The 22,980-nt window shown below is 55.6% G+C and overlaps 2 protein-coding genes across 9 annotated transcripts in view; one reads left to right on the top strand and one right to left on the bottom strand.

The window, feature by feature from the left end:
- The window catches only part of MAPKAPK3 (MAPK activated protein kinase 3), a 44,183-nt gene that overhangs the window by 3,340 nt on the left and 17,863 nt on the right, over window positions 1–22,980 (top strand). Inside the window, exons 1-3 of one of the 8 annotated variants that reach the window (XM_024746726.1) lie at window positions 1,922–3,032; window positions 3,352–3,514; window positions 13,685–13,961. In XM_024746726.1, coding sequence (XP_024602494.1) covers window positions 2,852–3,032; window positions 3,352–3,514; window positions 13,685–13,961 — 621 coding nt within the window. In that variant the 5' untranslated portion in view covers window positions 1,922–2,851. Of the gene's footprint in view, window positions 1–1,921; window positions 3,515–13,266; window positions 13,427–13,684; window positions 13,962–22,980 lie in introns of those variants that run through there. The other 7 variants (XM_024746719.1, XM_024746710.1, XM_024746701.1 and 4 more) reach the window with 7 other exon arrangements.
- Window positions 2,733–8,187, bottom strand: CISH (cytokine inducible SH2 containing protein). Its single transcript, XM_024746761.1, has 3 exons — window positions 7,546–8,187; window positions 4,579–4,799; window positions 2,733–4,339 (listed from the first exon to the last, which is right to left on the bottom strand). Exons 1-3 carry the CDS (start codon window positions 7,563–7,565, stop codon window positions 3,816–3,818), a joined length of 765 nt encoding a protein of 254 aa, XP_024602529.1. The 5' UTR covers window positions 7,566–8,187; the 3' UTR covers window positions 2,733–3,815.

Here is a 22,980-nt window from a genome sequence, read left to right as displayed (position 1 = left end):
TCATTGGCAGCAGTGTCCCCACACCCAAAGCACTTTCTTCCCCGCCTCCTGCTTTGCTTTCATTTCACTCTCAAAACTCATCCTGAGTGCCCATTTGTTTACTTGTTCATCTCTCGCCTACCAGCCCATGAGTCCCACAAGGATGGGGAGTGTGTCCATCTTATTCCCTGCTGTGTCCCCAGGGCCCAAATGGAGTCTGGCCCAGTTTGTGCCCAAAGAGCACGTGTGCTGGTGAAGGACTTAATTGGTAAAGGGTTACCATCAGTTATTGTTTGTATGTTGTGCAGGGTCCTGTGCGCCCTCCAGTCAGCTCCTTTCTTCCTCCTCCGTCAGTGCTGGTAGGTGTGCTCCTTTCACCAGCCCAGAACCACCCAGGGGTGATTGCAGTGACCAGAGGATTTTCAGCATCTGTTAGGCTGGGTCTCTGACTTGGGTCTGGGGCCCGATGACATGCTCTCCACTGATCCTGTTCTAACTAGGCGTCACTCACTCCCTTGGTAGGGAAACATGAAAATAAGATTGAAGCAGATTGGGACTTCCCTGGCGGTCCAGTGGTTAAGACTCCGTGCTTCCAAGGCAGGGGCTGTGAGTTCGATCCCTAGTTGGGGAACTAAGATCCCACATGCTGCGCGGTGCAGCCAAAAAAAAAAAAAAAAAAATTGAAGCAGAAAAGTATCAGGGGTCAGAAGTAGCTGTAGGCCCTCCTCAGGCAAGAGCTGGACCTTGGCTTGGGCTGAGGCGACGGGGAATGGGATAGGACCCTTTTGGTCAGGCCAGTGGCTCCAGAGACCTTAGCAGGCAGGAACACGAGGGGACAAAGCCAGCATCCAAGAACAACTCACCTGAAAGCTGCCCCCCTACCCCAGCTGCCCGTCTTCGCCACCTCATGTAGCAGTGCAGGGGCAGGTGGGCAGTCAGGACCCCTCAGGCTTAGCTCTGCTCTGTGCCTCACCTCCTCAGCCAGTCCCTTGCCCCCTCTGGGCCTCAGTTTCCTCATCTGTGAAATATGGGTAATATTTAGACCTACTCCCAGGGTTGTGGTGAGCATTACATGAGGTGCAAAGCCCTTGTCTGTTGCCAGCACCCGGTGGGCACCCTGAGACGTGTCCCCTCTGTGGACAACAAAGGGCTTCCTCCTGCTCCAGCACTTTCTGTCTGGGTCATGGCACCAGGTGGTGAAGAGCCTGCCTTTGGCCCTTCTGTGTCTGCTACCCACCCACTGGGTGACTCAGATCTCGGGGTGGAGCAGACAGAGGGGTCACCTCAGGTATTTTGGGAGTCATCAAGGGGCTGGGATCCAGGCTGAAACAATGAGGAACTGCAGACATCCCTGGCAGGGTCATGGTGACCTGGAGGAGGTGTTTGTTGGGCCCTGCAGCCAGCAATGGAGAAGGCACCAGGCGGGACCTGTGGGCCTGGGCACCACCCCGATAAAGACAGCCCTCACCCACTTCTTGCTCACTCTCACCCAACATCAGCTCCATTCTTTCCCACAACTATCTCCGTGCCCCCAAGGTTCTGTGCCTCCATAGTTCTTGATTTATTTTTTTTGCGATACGCCGGCCTCTCACTGTTGTGGCCTCTCCTGTTGCGGAGCACAGGCTCCGGACGCGCAGGCTCAGCGGCCATGGCTCACGGGCCCAGCCGCTCCGCGGCATGTGGGATCTTCCCCGACCGGGGCACGAACCCGCGTCCCCTGCATCGGCAGGCGGACTCTCAACCACTGCACCACCAGGGAAGCCCCATAGTTCTTGATTTTTATCCTTTCCTGCCTCCTCCTCATCATCAACATTGTCACTCCTCACACCTTCCTGCCTTCAATCTGCCGACATTTGCCTCTTCTAATCTGCAGCTTTTAATTGTCTAAGAGCTAAGAAGATAGAAAGGTTAGAACTGTTTCTAAAATAAGGGTTAAAGGCTATGAATGAGGTTCACAGGAGCATTCCTGTGAGTTACTCAAGTAAAGGTGCAGAAAATTTCAGGACATAGTGGGATTCCAGGCGCTGAAGTGCTCCAAAGGCAGACCATCAGATGATGGAGAGCGTTTTCATTTTAATTGCTTTTTCACCTACTTCTGATATGCAGGACCCTGAGTGAGAGAGTACCCAAACCCCAATCAGCCTAGACCAGAGCCCCATTAGCCCCATCCCAGGCCAGACCCTGCCAGCTTACGGGCCACTATCCACAACTCAACTGTTCCACCCCACTGCACAGAATGACCCTTCCCCAGGCCTCCTTGTGGTCAGGAATATAAGCTTCCAGTCATGCCCTGGTGCCTTTGCATGCCCTGTACCTTCTCCTTGGAATGACTGGCCCTGACTTCTCTGATTGTTGGTCTCCTCATCTCAAAAGACGCTGCCCCCAGGAGTAGTCCACAGTCCCCATCCCCCTAATATTCTCCACTTTCAATCTTTAATTGACATCACTTACACATCTCTCCGACCTGGTGCTCCTCTGCCACCACCCCCCACGTGACACTGGGCAGTGACCCTGCAGGCAATCCAACTGGCCTTCATCTCCTGCATCCCACCCTCCAAGGGGAAAATAGGGAATGAGTGGAGAAAGGCTTCTCGCTATCCCCTCCACTCTTTACTGGGTGCCCTAGCAGGGCCTGCTCTGCCACATAGGTCTCTGGGCCTCTGCTGACCCAGATGTAAAGTGGGGGATAATGATAGTAAGATCAAAGGGGACAAACTGTGTACAACTCAAAAGAGGCCCCACTGAGGGCTCCATAAATGAAAGGTACAATTTTATTGTCATTACAGAAAAATCAGTGAAAAAAAAATGACTACCAAACTGTGGGTTTTTTTTTTTTTTTTAGAAATAATTATTTTATAAAGTCTTATCAGATATGTATTTTCTTTCCCTCTTTCATGTGCAGGCACCTTCCTGGGCAGGAAGCAGACCCATCAGAGGTGGAGTGGCAGCCCTCAAACTACCATGCCCCTCCCTGACACGGCACCCACACTCATGCAGGGCCTGTGCCCCAGCGAGACCAGCTCTGTGCAGACAGGGCTCTGCCCTGCAAGGGGGTGAGTAGCAGGCTCTGCAAGGCGTTAACACTTTGGCTCTCTTTTCTTGTTTATTCACCCATCCTCCCTCCCAAAACAGGGCTGGAGGCAGAAGAGGGTGGACACTTTCACAGGTGGGTGGGTCAGCGCCAGGACACCCAGGACTGCCTTGGGTCCAGCAACACATCTCAGGAAGAGGCTCTCGGCTGGGAGGATCCAGAGAAGCTGAGGCAGGGCTGGGGTCTCTGGAGCACTCAGGGCTCAGGCAGAGAGGTGGGGTTGGCTCTCCAACCCAAGGAGAATAAATAAATAAATACTATATAACTGTGCCGTCCCCCAGCCTGGCCTGCTCCCGCAGAAGGGGACTGTCAGTGTCAACCTCAGTTCCTCTGGCTGCCATCCCCCCTGAGACAGAGGCTGGCTGAAAGGAGGGGGCCTGCCCCACCCTGTGGACTGAGAAACCAGGGACAGCCAAGTCTACGCAGTTCAGGAGGCCACAGCAGGTGAGTTGGGGCCTGGGCCCAGCCCACAGGGTGAGACGAGGTCCTGCCAGTCCCCTCTTCTGTCACATGGCCCACCACAATGGAGCCACATGGGAGCTGGGGGCGCTGACCTCCAAGTCGTGTGACACTCCTCCCTACCCCTCACCCCCAGCCTTGTTCCCGCAGACCCTTCCTGGTCCAGCTGCCAGATGCATGTGGCACCAGGAGGACTGGAGGAGGGATAGTGGGAGCCCAAGTCCAGCTGGAGCCGGTGTCCCCTCCAGGGTCTGGCTGGGTGAGGCTAGGCGGTTGCTTGGCTGGGTCAGAGCTGGAAGGGGTACTGTCGGAGGTAGTCAGCCATGCGCCGGGGTAGTGGCAGGCAGTCCACATCGGCCACCAGACGGTTGATGACGAGGCGGCACAGGTGCTGCAGGCTTCGGGTGCTGCTTTTGCGCACAAAGGGCTGCACCAGTTTTAGGTGTACAGCAGTAGCAGGCAGTGCTGGGTCACCAGGTGCATCTTCCTTAGGGGTAGGCAGGGCTTGGGTGGTTGCAAGGTCAGGACTGTCACTTCGGGTATCTGCAGCACAGGAGGCCACATAGTGCTGCACAAGGCTGACCACATCTGGGAAGGCCAGGATGCGCGGCCTGGACAGGCAGTTGGAGTCCAGGCGGAAGCTGGAGTCGGCGTACTCAATGCGCACGTTGGTGGGGCCACGGGTGGTTTTGACCGACAATGTGAACAGGTAGCTGGGGTGGGTGCTGTCACGTACTAGGAATGTGCCCTCTGGCATCTTCTGCAGGTGTTGCCGGGCCTCACTGGCCGTAATGGAACCCCAGTACCAGCCTAGGCAAGTGGAGAGGGGGCTAAGAGACTGGTCACAGTGGAAATTAGTTGGGTGCACCAACCCAGGGCAAGGCAGGGCTCAGCCTCTCTCTTCACATCTCCCTGGGGAGTGCTGTACCCCTTCTCTCCCATCAGACTCTTCTGGCCAGAGCCATGCCTCTCAAATTAGACACAACAGGCAGAGCTAAACTTTCCCCATCAGACTTCAGGACAAGTCCTGCCTCCCTCCTCAGACTCACCAGATTCCCGAAGGTATGAGAAGGTCTTGGCTATGCACAGGAGATCTTCTTCGGGGTCCAGCACCTTGGGCTCACCCTCTGGCTGGGCTGGGGACTCCTCTGCTGCTTCCTCCAGGAAGGCGCCAGCAGGTAAAGGCTGCATAGCTGGTTCGGGCAGCTCCAGGGACTGGGCCCACAGGGGCCGCTGCCCGATCTGCTCCACAGCCAGCAAAGGACAAGGTCTAGAAAGAGGTGGATGGGCGCTGAGTGGAGGTCCTGTGCTCTCCCCATTTCCAGAGATCCCCTCTGCCCCAGACTGGCTATGTGACCTCTGGCCAGTCTATCTCACTATGAGTCCTAGTTTCCCCTCTGCCCACCCACGGGCTCAATGAGACCAGTACCCCACCTCCCACTTGTCATCACAAAAGGCCCCTTGATTACTTCCCCCACATATGAACCCTCTTCTGAAAGAGACTTCTCCACCCTCCTGCATTTATTAAACAGTAATTACAGTCATCTCTCAGTATCCGCGGGGGATTGGTTCTGGGAGCCCCCGTGGATACGAAAATCTGCGGAGGCTGAAGTCCCTTATATGAATGGCGTAGCCCAGTGAATACTTTGGGCCCTCCATATCCATGGGTTTCGCATCTGCAGATACGAAGGGTCAACTGTAATCTCTCTATTTTGCACCAACCAAATACACTTCATTCTCCATAGGCATCTCTAGCTCACAGTGGCCAGTTGGTGTTCTCACCACACTGACAGGATCCAGTACAAAGAGGCTTCACAGTGGTGCCCTCCTGGCAGTGGTGGGCCAATTAAATGGCACTTGTCCTGGTTGAGCCGAGGGATTGGTCACATGCTACCTCCCCATAGATAGGAGTATCTGTCAGAGGGACCTAGGTCCACACTGGCCAGGGCTTAGGGGCTGGAATAATATCCCCAAACAGGTCAGACACCCATCCTGTTCTCTCCTCCTCCCAGCTGAGGGTATAGGATAGACAGTGGCCTCTAAAGGCACTGACAAGTCCCACCTCCCATAAATATGAGCTCCCACCAAAGGGCAGGGTACTCATCCCACATTCCAGATCCTACCCTGACGAGCCTGCCCTACGAGGCACTATGATCTTATGCAAACACTGTTCTTCACTAGGCGTCAGTTTCCCCTCCTCCTCAATGAGGGGTCCTACTAGCCCAGACACTGAGGCCTAGAGTTGGGTTGCTGAACTGGCCCCAATCTGAGCAGTAGCTTCCCTTTAGGGGAAGCCCACCCAGCATGGTGATCCTGGGGCTTCCTGGGATTGAGGGGCATGGCCCTGGTTCCCAAGGAAGAGACTGCTGGTCCTCTCCCACTCATCACAAAATAAACCCTCGGGTCTTGGGTCTGGTTCTCCGCTGGCCTCAAGACACCAAATAATGAAACCCTGGGCCCTACACTAAAGGAGACCTCATAACCCAAAGTCATAAAAGCAAAGAATGTTAGGGGGAAGTCAGGGCCTGCCTGTTCCTGAGCTGAGTCTGCCAGGCTAAAGGAAGGAGTAGCGGGGAAGGCACCACAGGCTGAGATGATGGTATGGGTAAACACTGACAGGTACTGCTTATGAGGCAGGAAGAGGTGGGCAGGAACCGGCAGCAGGAGTCAGGCAGAGGAACCAGATCTGACAGTGTAAGTTATACAGTGTAGGTTGTAGGTGACTCTTAGAAGATTTTAACAAATCAGGGGCCCGTGACCACTCAAGAGAAGGGGCCATAAGACCCTAGCATACCACAGCCTGCTAATACTTTTCCACCCCTACCCTGGCTGTACTACGGGAGCTCTGGAATCCCTGTTGGGGAGCTAGAGGCTGAGTTTCAAGGAACTGGTTGATGGCCTGCCTGCTGGAACCCAGAGCTCAGCTCAGGCCCAGGAGCCTTCTAGGAGTATGGGAGGTGTCATTGTCGTGGCAGTGGCTGTTATGTTCCAGGTGTGGGTGGCCAGTATGTGTGTGTGCCTGCTGTGGAGCCCAGCCTGTGAGTTCTGCCTGGGCACATAAGCCAATGAGGCAAACTCAGCCCTGAGCGGGGATCCCTCAGCAAAGCTAACAACCCATACCTACAATTGGGAATCCCTGCACCCTACCTCAGGAGGGCACCAGCTGGTCTGTGGCTGTGTGTGTGTGTGTAGGTCTTAAAAATCTTGCTTTCCCTGCTGTGGAGCACCCATTCACATCTTCTTTCATTCTCCCTGGAACTTTCTGAGCTCCTGTCAGATCAGTTTGGAGAGCATCAGACCCTTGGTTGAAGGGGATCCTGAGGCTCTGGCCAGAAGGAATGTGCCAAGAATGCTCAGCTGAGGCCAAGACTCTGTCTTATCAGTCCCCATCCCACCCCCACATTTTGGGAAACTTGGAGAAGGGAGGCAGGAGCCAAGGTCCTTCTCACATTGGGATCCCATTTTGGGCTGAGAGGAGGGCTGAGGACATTGTGGGGGTACCTCAGGCAGGACTGGGCCAAACCTAGGCTCTCCCAACAGCTGCTTGTTCAGCAGGTGCCAACCAGGGGAGAGGCAAGGATCTCAGGCTGGCTTCCCAAGAACAGCCTAATTGCTAGCCGAGGCAGGAGAGTGTATGACAGGACAGAGAAGGGCAGGGGCTGGCCCAAGGTCACAGTAGACTGTTGGGCCGGCAGGCTAGGATAGAGCGCTCCGGGCCCAGACGGCTAGGCAGGTGAGCCACGCCTTGGAGAACGCGCTGCCTGAGGCGTCTACCTTCTCCCACGCTTAGCCCACCCTGTTTCTCCTGTCGCCAGCCAACCCCCAGTTTCCCTACCCACAGTGCCAGTAGAGGTGGTGACGATGTTGTCACCCTTCCCTGTTGTCTCTCTCGAGGTCTTTCCGCGCTCGATCATTTCCGACCGGTCAAGCCCTCTTAATGCTCGGCAGCTAGCACGAGGCCAGTACTCTGCCGCGTGCCGGCGCAGAGCTGGGCGGGGGCGGAGAGCCGCGCTTACCCCTGAACGCAGAGGACCATGTCACGGCAGCGGCAGCGGCTGCTCCGGAGCTGGGGCTCGGCCTGACGGCGGCTGCTGGAGGGAGCCAGTGGGCGCGGGTCGCGCTCGCAAGGCAGGCTCCTGGGGCGCACGAGCGGCGGGTCGGGACTGAGAGGTGGCGGCGCGGTCCGGCCGGGAGGGCGCGTGGGGCGGGCCGGGAGGGCGGGGCGAGCAGCCTAATCTTTTGTCCTCTGTGTCCCAGCCCTTCCCGGAAGCGACGTCTTCCTAGAACCGCCGGCTGTGCGGCCGGGCGGGGAGGGGTGCAGGCGAGGGAGTCGGTTCCCTGGTCTGCGGCCGAGGGCCGCTAAAGGAAACACCTTTGACAGATTTCCAAGAACTTTCCAGGAAAATGGGGCGGGGCTCCGCGCGCCGACCAATCGCAGCGCAGGAGGTGCAGCCGAATGGTCACGCAGGGCCAATTACAGCGCTTGGACCCGAGGCTGACGTGACCAAGCCGGGTTGAGAGTGACCTAGAGAACATTAGGGAAAGTCCAGGTTGAAGAGGGCTAGGGAGGGGCAGGTGCTCTACCTACCGGAGCCCAGATTTCTTTCGGGCACTCCGCTTCGTTGGGAACAGGCCCCCTTATCTCTCTGTAGAACCGGTGGCAGCACGAGCGCGCGGTCACCGGCCTGTCCGCCCAGCTAGCGGCTCCTCCAAGGCGGTCTGTCTGGTGTGCGGGGGCCCCCTGTGGGCTGCACTTGGACCCCTGGACTCTGTTTCCGGGGAGGTGGGTGGCAAAGGGTGTGGTTTGGAGAGGGACATTAGGGGAGGGAAGGGGTACAGAGGGAGTACTCAGATACGCGCAGCTTCACGGGGGTCAAGCCTGCGGCCACCACAGCCAAGAGGATCCAGGCGAGAACGTTTTCACTGAGAGTTGGGGGAGAAGGCACCATCCCAACCTTTGCACCAGGCAGGGCCATCCAGTCTCGGCCCCAGCCTGTCCTCTGGCCGGCCCTCCAATCAGGGAAGAAATGACTACCGACTTGAGGGGCAGGCAGGCCCTCAGCTCACCCCACAGGACAGTTCACATGTGTCTCTGGGTTGGTGGGTTCCCTAAAAATGTGGGAGAGAGACCTGGAGCTCCAAACACCCAGAGATAAACTGAAGATGGGGGGTAACGGTAGAGAGAAGGATCAGTGACACCCCCTCCCGTCTACATGGAGCACTTGATACATTTGATTCTCAACAGCTGGTATTACCCCCATTATGCCGAGCCCCAGGGAACAAAAGTCAGAAGCCCATGCTCCTACCCTTGATCCTCTCCACCTTTTCCCAGTTCACTGGACTCACCAGGGAACATCTTGAAAGACCATAGGGGCTACACACACCTCCTCTAAGCCCTTGGACCAGAAGGAGAGGGAGAGAATTGGAGAAGTGGCAGGGTCCACTCCCCCCTTCCAACTTCCCGGTGTGTACTCCCAGGTTCCCCAGAAAGAAGGTAAACTTCAGATCCCCTAGCAGGGATGACAAACTCCTGGCAGGGTCCAGAAGCCTAAATGGCAGTATCCAGGTTTTCCCAAGGCAGACAGGGCTGAGCTTGCCCTGCCTGGGAGGGGATGGAAGACAGAGGGGGTCCAAAAGCAAAACCCCGTGAAACAGGACAAAATGACAAAATAAACTGGTTAAGATGAGAAATGATGAGAAATGACTTCAGGAAACCCACTTCTCTGTAAATTTCCTGAAGGGAAGTTGAGCTTCAGTGTCACCCCACCAGTCCTCCTGAGTAGGCCAGAAGCTGCTTGCATGGGGTGGAGATGGGTGTGGAGACCTCATTACCACTTTGATGGCTGGGGCACCTGGAGAGCCCAGCATGGAGCCCCTGTATAAGGTGCCGTTTCTCCAGTAGGAACTGTCTACTGCTCCACATTACTATGAAGACAAAGGGGCTTCACAGCTGCCAAGCAACAGAGCTGGATTTGAACCTTGGTCCCCCTGGCGACAAATCCCAAGCTCTCTACCCCGAGATTGCCCTTTCCCTCTAACTGTGATTACTTTACTGAATGCTTACTATGTGGCAGATGGTCTCAGCAATTTCCAGCCCCATTTCATTGCCTAACTACTACGTATTGTCCCCTCTTTACAGGCGATAAAAATGAGGCATAGAGAGGGTAAAATATACCCTAGATCTCACAGGCCCAACCCCAACCCCAGTTCCTCTCTAGGCTCCTATTATAAGCCAACTCCTAGACATCCTTCAGGATCCAACTTTCAGGTCCTCAGTGAAGCTTCCCTGCCTCCAGGACAGTCAACATCAGGGCACCACAGGTGTCCCCTTGAAAGCGCCCCCTACAGAAGTCAGTGATTGTGCAGTTCTGTGTGTGAACTAAAGGACCCAAGGGTTTTGCCCTCCAACTGCCCTTTGTAAATTTGACAGCACTATGCACCTCCCCTGAATACTGGGAAGAGTGGTGTGCCTTTGTTTTACCTGAGGTGCCTGCCTCTGGCCATCTAATTGTCACCTCTCCTGCCCTGATTGCTGGGCCCACACTGCCACCCAGTGGCAATTCCTCTCATAGTTTCATGTGCCACATCTCCATGGATTCTTCCTTCCAGAAAAACCCCTCCCGTGCACCCGAGATTCTTGCTGCAGGATCCCTCTGCCCTTCCCCACCCAGAACAGACACAAAATGGGTCACAATAATATACAGCAGTGCCTTCCTCAAGGTCTGGCTCATTTAGTCTGTAAACTTTCATATGTGCAGCCTCTCCTCTCCTCAAAGAATAGTCCACACGTCTACGTGTGTGTGTGTGTGTGTGTGTGTGTGTGTGTGTGTGTGTTGAGAGAGTGGTTTCAGCTGCCCTACCACCCCACCCAGGCACTCACTGGATTCCTTGGTCACTGTAAGCTGTTCCAAAGTTCTCAGCCCTCGTCCCCTTGGACATACAGCTCTCATGGAGAGCTGTGTGGCAGAGTTTGCCACCATGTACCCACCTGCCCTGGCCGAGCCATCCCCAATACTGAGTCCTCCCATCAATTTGCAGGTGGCAGATGCTTGCTGGAACATGAGCAGCGAGGGGAAACCATGCATTCTGACTCCCCTGGGTCAGCTGCAAAACACGTGTCTATGAGGAACCCATGTGGGGAACGTGTGTGTTTGTGTAAGCACTGGCCTTGGTATGGACACTGCAAGAGGAGAGACATTGTCATTCCTTACTTTTTACATTTCTATATGGTTCGAATTTATTATAACAAGCAAGTTTTGCTTATGCAATTAAAATTTTTAATAAAGAGAGACCAGTTTAAAAAATACAGATAGAGTGTGCAGGCCACGTCAGAGCCAAGCCCAGCTGATCAGCCATGATCATGGATGTGCAGCTGGCCATCTTTGCCAACCTGCTTGTCGTTCTCTATCACTACATGGCCATCAACAGTCCCAAGATGTAGGAATGAAAGTGGCGCTTTCTCCACCTCAAGTTTCCAGGACATAGTCTGAGGCAATATGGAGCGTGTGAGGGGCCTTCACCCTTCACTTCGTCCCTTCTACCCATCACAATATACAAAGCAACTACACCTGGATTTGTCCAAACAACTTTTATTTCCTCAAAGTCTTCCTTAACCCTATGGAACAAAAAGCTGCCACTGAATAGGGCCCAGTATAGGGGCTACTTTCTTTTCTACTCCCTCCCTCCAATATAAAAATATAGATTTTTTGTGGTCAAAAAAAATACAAATACAAAAATGTTAGAACAATTGTAATCTAACTCCATTTTTAGAAAATAAGATAGCTCAGGGATCACAGCACGCAGAGATGACCTTGGCTACGACAAGTGGCCAGCCTCCACCCTCAGCTCTCTAGACCCCTGCTTATGAGTGGGGCCTTGCTTGTCCAGAATGAGATCTTGCTCAGCTTTGGGTTCACCTGGCTCAAACCAGTCATCTCCATAGGAGAAGGAGAATCCTTCTCTAGTCTCCAAGCCTTCAAGCAGTGGTAGCTTCTGGATCACAGGGCTTCCTGCAAGGCTCTGAGATCTTGGATCAGATTCTCAGGTGGGGCTCAAGGACAGAGGTCCTGGCTCCAGCTAGGCATAAATGTGTGTGTGTTGTGTGCATGTGTATGCCTGTGTATCTCTGTGTGCATATGTGCACATGTGTAAAGGTGTGATTGCATGTGTGTGAACATGTGAGAATGTGTACATGTGGATGTGGGAGTGGGGCAGGGAGGCACAGGAGAGGAAGGCATAGTTTGAGGGTGAGAGCTGGGCCCTGGAGTTGTTCTTTGGGGGTTGGGATAGGGGCTGTGCCATGGTAGCTACTGACCTCAGGCAGGTCTCTTGACCTCTCAGGGCTTGTCACTCGTGTGTCTGGTGTAGGCTGCACAGGATTGGTACTGCCTTCCCTCCTCCAGTCCCAGTGCGATCATGGGGTGCCCAGATAGAGCATCTACCCAGTGTCTGGTCCAAAAGAAGAGCTCAGTACGCTTAGTTGAGGCTGTCGTCTGGGCTTCTGCTTTACTGAACCTTCCTAGCTTGAAGATCGCCTCAAGGAGAGAGGGAAGAGCCCCTCACACCCTCATCCAGCTCAATGCCTGCACACAGAGGGTGCCTGTTCTCCTGGAGCTTCTGCCCAGTCATCCACGTGCATCCACATGCATGTGTGTGTTGGGGCTTAGGGGCAGGGAGCTCGCTGGGCCCCAATTCCGAAGCCAGAAGATACCTTTGGATACTTAGGTATACAGAGGAGTTACCTACGGGTGGGACAGAGGCTGCGGTTCCTGCAGTCCTGCTAGTGGCCTGTAGATGGCAGCAGAGGCGCGCACAGGGATCTTGCCCCAAATCGCCAGTTCCCTGTCCCAAGTGAGCCACCTCTTTCGGGGCTGTGGGGCGAGAGGGAAGTGCAAGAGTAGTGCAGATTTGTCCAAGGAGACAGCCACACACTCTGCAGCTCTAGACAAGTTGTTTCCTCTAGGGGGTTCTCAGCTTCCTCATCTGTGAAATAAGAGTTAACAGTCTGTGATGGGAAAACCCGTTCGCAATATATAAGGTAATCTAAGATGGGTTCAGAGTAGAGACCTAAATGTGGAAGGGAAAACCACTTAGCTAATAAAGAATATCTGTCACTGTGGTAGGAGGAGGAGACTTTTTAAACATGACACAAAAGCTCTAACCATAAGGTGAAAAGTTGATGGATCTGACCAAAGGGGAATTCAGGATTTCTGGTCTTAGGACGCTGTATTCCAAGGGAATATGAGCAGGAGATGCACAGAAGGGTAGAGATGCCAGTGCTAGAGAGACGCGCAGAGCCACCAGGAGCTAGAGAGACACGAATCACAACAAAATTCTATTTCACTCTTGCGCTGTTGGCAAAAATTAAGACTTTAGATACGCTGGCGGTGGGCCACCACTAAGGAAGTTGCAAGCCTTACAGATTATACTGGAGGGCCTTCTGGCAGCGTGCAGAGAAAACACCCGACTCAAGGGGCTACCTGAGACTCCAAGAAAAACAAGACTTCCTGTGCTGCCACTTCCTTGGTGGCTGGTAAAATTCGCGGCTCGCACAGCCCACGCGGAACCCGGCTGCGCTAGCGCTGGGGTGTCCCCGGAGGCTGGCGGAGCCTAGGAGATTTCTGCACCCTGGAGAAGCCACGCCCCCTATTTCTGCTTCAGCTCTAGGCGGGCCTCGCCCCGCCCCGCCCCGTCCTGCCAGGGCCCGCCTGGCCCTTTAAGGCTGACCAAGCCCGGCCTCAAGCCGGGGACGCGCGGGGGAGGGGAGCAGTCACGTGGGCAGGCGGCGGGGTGACTCTCAGCTCTGGGCGCTCGCGGCTGCGGGCTTCGGCGACCGCCGCCCCTGCCCCTTACCGGCGCTGCAGCCAGGTGCGCTGCCGTCAGGTACGCCCTCGCCAGGTAGGCCCTCCCTGGGCCCCCTCCACCTCCCACTCCCGGGACCTCGCGGCCCTTTCCCCTCTTGACAGGTGGCCGGGCAGGACTCGCCTGTACCCCGCTGCGTGACCACCTCCCCCTGCCGCGGGTCCGTACACTGCGGCAGTTCGTTCCTCATTCCCAGCCCTGTCCCCCACCCGAAGCCCACTCTGGCTCAGGGCCTCCAAGGCTGGGGTGTACTGAAGAAGTCTGAACGGAACTCACTCTGCCTCTCTTTCCCAGGTGGCCCTGGACGCGCCAGGCTGGGGCCTCCTCTGAGCGCCCCGCGGGGGCCATGGATGTCGAGACAGCAGAGGAGCAGGGGGGCCCTGCGCCCCCACCAGGTGCACCCTGCGAACCTTGCTCAGCCGGCACTCCCGCCCTTGTGGGGCGGCGGGAGCCCAAGAAGTACGCAGTGACCGATGACTACCAGTTGTCCAAGCAGGTGCTGGGCTTGGGTGTGAACGGCAAGGTGCTGGAGTGCTTCCACCGGCGCACCGGTCAGAAGTGTGCCCTGAAGGTCAGTGACCCCTCACTGCCGCGTGGGTGACCCGGAGGGCCCAACAGCAAAGACCTGTGGGTACAGGATATGACCAGGGCCCCTGTTAAGCTTCTTATGCTCAGAATTTCATCTTCTTACTCCTCTGTAAGGTTGGACTCCCGGTTCTCTCTGCTTTATAGGTGGGGAAACAGGCTTAGCCTTGCTAAACTCCAAGTGTCCCAGGGAGCAAGGGGTCAAGGGGTGGAGTCAGTGTGGGTAGAGCCTGCTGTACCCGGAAGCAGGGAAGGAGGGGCTTCTGGCTCTGGGTTTCAGGCTGGGCCTATGAGTTTGGGCCCAAGGACCCTCACTCAGCTTGGCTGCCCCTTCCATGAGAAACTCTTCTGACTGGAATGGGTCTGAGTTTCTTTCTGCCTGAGGCTGTGTCCTCACGAAAGCTTGGGGTGGGGCTACATTCTCTTGGGTCCCCTGCCTGCCTAGGCTGGAGTGGGAGCCTCCCGGGGCTTGCTGGTGGGCAAGGCTGACGCCCACTGCACCTGTGGGCAGGAAGCTGCTGACGGGCTCCAGATGAGTCACTAGACCCATGTTTAGAGGGGGCGGCCCTGCTCCAGCTCTGACCCACCCTGTTTCCTGGGCAGAGGGCAGCCAGCCATCTAGCCACGTCACACCATATAGGCTCCCTATAGGCCTGGTTAAGACCTCACTGATACATGTGGAGCCCAGGGAGTCCTGGAGGTGGCTGATCTAGCCATGCAGTTCTGGCTTAGGTCATATAGTTCTGGACCCAGGACCCTGGCCCGTACCTAGAAGCTCTTGAATCTGTCATCACTGAGAACTTTACTTAATTGCAGCCTGTAACACTGGCCACCTGGATAGGTAGAGTATGGCAAGGAGAGTGGCTCCTGGAGGTTAGAATACAGCTAAGGATCTCCTCATTTTACAGACATTGTAATTATGAGCCCAAGCCCAGAGTCCTGCAGATGTAGCTCTAATCTTTGGCCTGCATTTGCCAGCTCCATGACCTTGGACTAGGTCTTGGACTCTTGAAATCAGGTTTCTCTGCTCAAGGGTTGATGAGAGTTGATGTGAGCTTGGAATGAGATGATGCATGTAGAGTAATTGGTACAGGGCCTGGTGCAGGCCTGGAGAGGCTACAGGAGTTATTTAGGGCACAGAGTCTGCAAGTATCTGAGCAGGGGACCTGGGCCCAGCTCCCTGTGTCTCTCCCAGTGGCCCTAGGACTGATAGAGGGGGTCATCTCCCCAGGTGGTCTTGGAGGGGATCATGAGGATGGGTCTGGAAGATGCTTAGGGCAGGGCTGGTGAGGCTGGGTCTCAGGCACAGCTTCTTTGCTTGTGAACCCAGCAGTGGAGTGGGGTTGGGAGGCCCTTTTGGAGCCCCGGGCAGGGGATTCTCTGAGTCCTTCAAGGAAAAGGAGGCTCTTCTGAGGGGAGATGGGGCTAAAGAAGTGAGAAGTGAGAGTCTTCATTCTCTCCCTCAGCACCATCTTAGCCCTTTCACTCCTGCTAGGGTCATGGTACAGTCTGGGTGGGCAAGGGGACGACAGAGGCCTCTTCTTAATACCAAGGTTTTGGCCTTGTGAGCCAGGACTGAGCTCTGACCACCCCCTGTGGTACTCTAGATGCTGTGAGTGAGGCAGGGGTGGAGTGAGAGGCTGGAGTTCATGGGCCCAGGCAGAACTGGCTTTAAGCAGGCCTGGGCCTAGGCCTTTCCCCGTAGGTGCTGTGTCTGACGAGTGACTTGGGGGGACTTCTGTCTGCAACAACTTCCAGAGCACCTCCTCTTGAATCTAGGGCCTCAGTGCTCTCTGTTCTGGACTAGGAATGGGGCAGGCCTAGAACAGATGCCCCTACTGTACCCCTTTAGGCTTCATGGGTGAGCGTGGCTAGGGCTATTGGCTTGGGACCTTCAGGACCTGGTGCTAGGTTAGCCCTCAAGGGGGACATGGATTAGATGTGCCCCCACCCAGCACTTTCCTGTTCTTGCCAAACCCCACCCCCCTCCAGTGACCAAGTCCCCACCCAGCTAGGTAGGGCCTCACCATCTTCCAGGATGGGATGAGCACAACCTCTAGCACATTGTACCTATACTGTGAGTGATGGCTCTAGCCTTGACAAGGTAGGTGGCACCTTTATGCTTATAGCCTCTGCCCCCTGCCCAGGAGGGCCAGGGCCAGGAGACCTCAGCACATGGCCTGGCTTGGGCCCCAGGAGCTCAGCCAGTCCATGAATGGGTCTCAGCCCTCTCTCTGCCTCTGCCTAGCCCTGTGCCTTTCTGCTTCCCTGGACCTACGTCCTAGGTTACCAGGCTGGCCCGTCTTTGTCTTGTGGTCTGGATTTGTCCGGGCCATCTCTGCCATTCTTGGTTTAGGCTAGTGTCGTGGCCTCTCCCATATCTGTCCTCTTGGCCCTGTTGCTTAGGGTGCTAGATGGTGCTTAGCATAAAGCCTGGAACACAGCAGGCACTCATAAAACAGGAAGAGCTGTGGTCGATGGCCCTGTAGCTCTTGCTGTTCTTTGGAGGCCCTAGAGAAGCAGGCTTCTCCTTCCTAGGGGGCTGGGCCACTTCCCCTTTCCCTCAGCCCCTGACTGTTGGCTTGGTCCATCTTGGCCTCACTCATACTCAGGAACTCTCTCCCAAGGCCAGCTTCTGCCACCAGTGCTGTCATTCCACTCTCCATTAGATCCTTAGCACTTCTGCTATCCCTTTGGCAGGAACTAGAGGTCTGCCTGCCAAGTATCTGGGGCAGGGGACTGCCTCCTACTGACCTCTTGCTTGTGACCCCTTTCAGGCCTAACTGGTTAATTGACACCCCTTATTTTCACTCCTAACTGGACACAGCCACCCCATCACATTAGACACCCAGCCTCTCAAACCTTATCCCGTATATGAAAGTCAGGACCTGGAGTTAGTGGTCAGAAGTCACGTGGCTTGATTGGGATGGGGGTTATAGCAGAGGCCTGAATCCCCTCCTCTCCTGACTTCCTGCCAAGCCGCCTTGTCGTCCTCGGCCTCCTGGCAGGCAGAAGTGACAGTGGTACTTAGATAAATAAAAACAAAGCCTTGAGGAGACTGAGGGGGTCTGCAGTGGGAGTCTTTCCTAGCCCTGCTCTCTGGGCTCTGGGTCCACTGAAAAGTGTTGGAGGCCCCTGGGGCTTCCAGTGCCCTCGTCTTCCTGTCCTTGTCAAAGAGTAGAGTGGTAGGGTGCTGGATCCACATGCCCAAGAGATCCCTGCATTGCTGCATGGGTGGGGCTGGCCTGTTGGAGCTGGTGCTGTGGAGCTGGATTTGAGGCTGGGTGGGGCTTCCAGGCAGGCCAGGTACTTTCTCATTTGGAGCTGCTACCCCTTCACCTACCGTCTCCAGACCGGTCAGATCAGCCTCTGCAGGACCTCTTGTTTACTGAGTCAACAAATCAGGAAGCATGTGGAGGGCTGGTGGCCTTGTACAACAGAGTCCCCAGTAGTGGTTTTACTGTACCCAAGCATCTCTTCAGGCTGCCCCTCTCCTGAAAGGAAAGAATCTGAGGAATTCAAGCACTACGACACTCAAGTGGAGCCTTCTGAATTGCCAGGAGTGGGCAACTTGCTTTTTAAATGAGGATCCTAAGGAGAGCATCAAACTCTATAAAATGCAGATAGTGAGATTTTGGGGCAGAGGGGGATTGTTTGGATATGCTTCACATCCTGCCCAGCTGGCCTCGCTCACAGCTTTAGAAGCTGTGCTCGTAGCCTACTGTCAGGATCCCCTTTGTTGGGACTTCCAGAGTCTTCTTCCCACCCCCACCCCCCAGGAACTGATGCCATCTCTCCAGCTTCAGGCCTTGGTGGTATGGAGTCTAATATTCTTGTGAATGGCCAATAGTTTTGCAGAGCGTTCTGTCTGGCAGGCCCTGTCCCAGTGTACAGTACATGTTATCTTCCCTAACTCTTTTCATTCCCACTTTATGGATGAAGACACTGATATTCAGAGAGGTAAACGACTTGCCCAAGGTGTATAGCTGGTGAGTGGCAGGGCTGGGATGTGAATCCAGGCAGTTTGATGCCAGGGTCTTAGCACCTAAGTCACCTCATGCCTTGTGCAAATCTATGGGGACATGGGAGGGTCTCTGAGGCTTGGCTCCTGGAAAGATGGTAGCAACGTCCTCCATGACACCACTGGGCCCCACGTGATACTGCTGGTGTTTGTCTGTATCTGCCCAGCTCTCCTCACTATACAGGACTCTATGCCTGTATAGTGGTAGTAACGCAAGGCCAGTGCACAGGGACCATGATGGCTGTGGGACTGCCTCAGAAAGGGTATATGGTTCATCTCAAGCCTTGTGAGTCTCAGACAAGCCCAGCCCAGCGAAGTCCAGGGTGCCACAGGGAGGAAGTCAGGTTGGTGAGTGGGCGAGAGGAAACTGTCAGGGCTGGGCCAGCCAGGGGAGGTTTCCTGGAAGAGATTGCCAGCTTTAATGCAGGCCTCTGGTCTGAGAAGGTTATGGATGACAGAGGAGGGCACTGGGTGTATTGTGACAGCATGCCTGGTTTGCACAGTTCAGCACTTGTTGTGGAGTACCACTTCCCCACTCCCAGTCTTGTGTCCTGGTAGGATGTGGCTAATCTCAGCAGGGCTGGTGTCCAGGCCCTGACAAACTCTGCGGAGCCGTGGAGAGACCAAAGGGCCCTGTGGAAAAAGAGGCATTTACGTAGGGTTTAAAGGATGGGGGAAAGTGGTCAGCGGTGACTCTCCCTCTCCATTTGCCCACAACTGAGATTCATACCTCATCCCACCAGAGGCCTCTGTCTGTCTTTGGTGCCCTCCATCACTAGGTGGGCAAAAATCCTCCCTCCTTCTCCCAGAGCTTTCTTTCACAGCATCACTGGGACCCTTGTGGAGTACTATTGCCAGGGGTGCTGTAGGGGCTTCTGGGTCACCTGGGCTGTTGTTCAGTTCAGGGTCTGGTCTCCACGACATTAGAGGTCTGTTCTGTCTCTGCCTGTTCCCCAGGTTTGCACTTGGGGAAGCTGGTTTTCTACTTGGATCCCTCGTCTTCCTCTCCCAGGGCCTCCTTGGGACACCATCATGGGAGGCCCCTGAGAGGGTGCAGCAGGTGGAGCATCTGGCTATGCAGCCCCCCAGCCTCCTTTGGTTCCAGCCTGGCAACTGGCTGCCACGTGTCCATAGGCGAAGGCCACCAGGCAAGAGCTGGGGACGGTGGTTATACCTAGGCGAGGGCGCCTTCCCCACACATCTGTGCTGTAAAAGTGCGCACCAGGCCCTACCTGGATAAGTGGGTCTACTGCTCTCAGGGCAGGGAGACCACAGCTCTAGTGGGCTCCCACAGGCTCCCATGTTTTCCCAGGAGAACTTCTGTTCTGCTGCCCTCCCTCCCACCTGTTCGAGGTCTTGTGTGGCTCCACATGAGAGGCTGCCTGGGGTTGAGAGAGGAGCAGGGCTCTGGGCTTGAAGTCCTTTCTGCTACTTTCTCCCCAAGTAACCTTGGAAAAAGGCAGTTTCGGAATTTTTTGCAAAACCATCGTCTTTGTGGTGCCGTTGAACGCAGGGTTTGAATATGTGGTGGGAAGCAGGATTCAGTCTTGGTAGCTAACTATCCCCAGGTTCCTGCTGTGAGACAGCTGGGTCCTGCAGGCACTGTGAGAGGGCAGAGCTCTCCTTTGGGGGGGGCCTGGGTGCATTTTTTGGTGGCACATTATTGGCCTTCATGAGGACTCACTTGGGCTCGCCCTGCACCTGGGGAAGCCAGCTCTTCGCAGGGTTTGAAAGAATGGTGTGAAAGAAACCACCGCCCCCGCTGCCCCCCAGCCCTTTTGGAACTAAGTAGATTAGGACCAGTGTAATTGTGATTAAAATTCTGCTCTGTGGGAACCATGGGGGTGTGTTTAGGGCTGGAGTACCAGGCGGCAGCCGGCTGTTTGTGGGAACAGGGAGCCTCAGGAGGCCTTTTCAGCGCTGGACAGACCAGAGACACTGAGAAAATTGATTTTGGGTTTATTTGCGGGTTTCGGATTAGGGTTGCCCTTTTCTTTAGACTAGGGCTTTGTCTTTGCTACTTTCTCTTTGTGTTGCTCTCCCTTTTCGGTCTTCTTTGCCTCCTTGTCCCTCTCCTTTCTTCTTTCCCATCTCTGTTTCTCCTGCTGTCACTCAGTCCCTCCCCTCTCGGGCCCTGCCACTCTGTCTTGTGGGTTTCCGGCACGCAGAGGACAGATGGGGGCTGGTCAGGTGCTCGGGACTCATCCTAGTCACCCTGAAAGTCTGCCCCACCTCCTAGGGACAGGGTGGGGTGGGACAGGAAGGAGGAGCACGGCCGTGCCCATGCTGCTCACAGTGTTTCCTCCTGCTCCTGGCCTCGACCAGCTGCTGGCTGCCTTTGCCGCCAGAGCAGTGGAGTCAGGAGCATCTGGACCAAGTCTGTAACCTGAGGCATCCCCCTGTGGAGTGTGGGAGGTCAGCCTTGGCTGTGGCCTCTGCCTGTGGGTCTCCTTTTACGGCTCAATGGTCTGAGCCTTTTGCTTGGGACAATGGTGCAAGACCAGGAGCACTGTGACTCCCAAGGATTCCTGGGCTGAGGTTGGGGAGAGAAGGAGCCAGCTGAAGGAGCCCGCAGAGGGGCTAGGAGGGCTTGAGATGCAAGGTGCAGCCTGTGCAACTGTGTGCTGCTCCGCACTAGCTGGGAGAAGCACCCCAGAGCAGCTGGCTCTTTAGCCTGCACCCTGCACCTGCCCTCACCCCCACCTCAGCAAAACTCACAGTCTGTTTTCAGGAGCATGAAGGATCAGAGCCTTGACCTGCCACATTCATCGCCCCATTCCTAAGGGTTCAGCCTCTGAGGACTCATAGCTTGTTCCCTAGCTGTTTCCCCAACATAAACAAGCCCCCTTCTCAGGATGTGTCAGAAGGACTGGCCAGTGCTCTCCATGCCCTCTGGCAGGCAGCAGCATAGTGGGTGGGGATGGGGATAAGAGCATCCACTTATCCCTTGAATGCTAAACACAAACACAGCAGACTCTAAGAATGGGTTGTGATCACCCCCATGTCATGGAAGCAGAGACTGAGATTCATAAAGGCGAAGTAACCCTGGAACCCTGGCCTGTCTGGCAGCCAGACGGTGCCTCTCAGCCATCCTTCCCTGTGTGCCAGGCTCAGTGGGTATCAGGAGCTGGGCCCCTCTCCCAGGCCAGTCTGCCCCTCTGTAAGGTGAGGGGCTGGGCGCTCTGTTTGACAAGGGCCACCCCTTCTGGCTGTGAAGACCCTTTGGGTGGGCAGCGACTGTGGGCAGTGCCAAGCAAGCAGGCAGGTGGTGGGGCCCCCTTGCCCGCTGCTGGGGCCGCTCTTGCAAGAGGACAGGCAGCATGGAGGCTGACTAGAGGGTGCCCCGAGATGCCTCTCCTGAGCCAGCTAGCAATGGTATTGCCAGGGGAACCTGGTCATCTGTGGTGACACCACCAGCAGGGTATGTGTTCTGCTAGGGACAGGAGCTCAGGGGGTTATGACTCAGGTTTGAAGACCCCTCTGCACTGCGCTCTATGGCTGGTTCAATCCTTGAGTCAGCCGAGCCTGTACCAGGGTGTGTCCTTACCCTAAGAAAGGCCTGAGAGAGTGAGGGTGAGTCACTGCAGTCCATTCCCATGGCCGGAGTGTCCCTCAGTGCTGGCTGGCTGCCACCCTGGTCTCCCAGAGGGTGGGGCCTTCCTCCCTCTTCCACTTACCCTTCCTCACAGCTACGGCTCCAGAGACAAGGAGACTTTCCCAGGAGCCAGCTGGGTGTCAGAGGCCTGGGAGCCTTCTAGCTGAACAGGAGCAGGAGAGAGAAAGGGACCAGGGGCCAAGGTCTGCCAGAAGCTTGGGCAGCCAGTTTCCCTGCCTCCCCTGGGAGGAGCCTGAGTAGGGCGATGGCTGCCGGTGCTCACCCAGGCCTGTGTGGGGAGCTGCGGGGACGTGGATGAAGCCAAGGGAAGCGGGAGAGATGCAGAGCAGATATGATATTGGCTTTGGGAAGAGCAGGTCTGGGGGGTGGAGTCAGAAGGTTCCCAAGGGTCTCTGCACCATGTCTCTGGGGGTGGTGCGGTCCATCCTCCCACCCCGCCCCCCCACTTCTTATTCCTTTGTCATCTTTGTAACGTCTCCTCCAGGGGAAAGAGACCAGCTGTCATTCTTCTGAGAGATAGAGTGTGTTGGATCCCCTCTCCAGAGCTGACCACAGGCATGGCAAGATGGGTGCCTCAGCAGGGGTTGCCTGGGCATGGCCTCACTCACCCTGGTCGCTGCCTGTCCTCTGTTGCCCTGCGCGGGCTATGCGGGCATCACTGCAGCACAACTGGCCAGTTGGGGGCACAGACTCTGTGGTCAAGGTGGGGTCTCCTCATGAGGAGGGACCATTGAAGAGACATTTTTGAGATTAGAATAAAACACTTACGTTTGCTAAAAATTGTCCAGTCTTATGAGGAAGATGTCTTCTTTTTATACTGTCACAGAAGAAATAGAACCAGGGTAACGTTTCACCAATTATGTAGCTGATTTTGACAGAAAAATCCTTTTTTCCTCTAAGAAGTTAGACGATAATAGAAGCTAGACCCTCTGAGTATGCACTCAGGGGGCTCGCAAGGCACCTGTGTGGCCTCTCCTCAGCCCCCTGTGGGAAGGCTGTGGGTAGGATGCTGGGATCTGGCACCTGCCTGGGGCAGAGGGAGTTCTGATCCTGCCACTTACACACTGTGTAACCTCCGGGAGGGGGAGAAGGTTGTAGCTCTTTCTGGCCCTCTTTCCCTGCCTGTAAAGCAGGTGCCGATAGTCTCACACATGCCTGCCCCCCCCCTTCGTTGCCATGGGTGAGGAGAGTGCATATCCATTTCACAGATGAGGAACTGGGGCTCAGGGAGATATTAGGGGACAGGTCCAAGGTCACCACACACTTTGCAGAAGGGGACATTGCCCAAAAGGATGCATGGAGGAGTTGAGGATGTAAAGGTGTTTGCCACCTAGGAGAGTGGGGATGTGCCCTCTCCTCCAGTCTGCC

Source organism: Neophocaena asiaeorientalis, unplaced genomic scaffold (assembly GCF_003031525.2).
Source record: "Neophocaena asiaeorientalis asiaeorientalis breed wild unplaced genomic scaffold, Neophocaena_asiaeorientalis_V1.1 scaffold779, whole genome shotgun sequence".
Lineage (NCBI taxonomy): Eukaryota > Metazoa > Chordata > Mammalia > Artiodactyla > Phocoenidae > Neophocaena > Neophocaena asiaeorientalis.
This window is presented reverse-complemented; position numbering and strand designations above follow the sequence as displayed.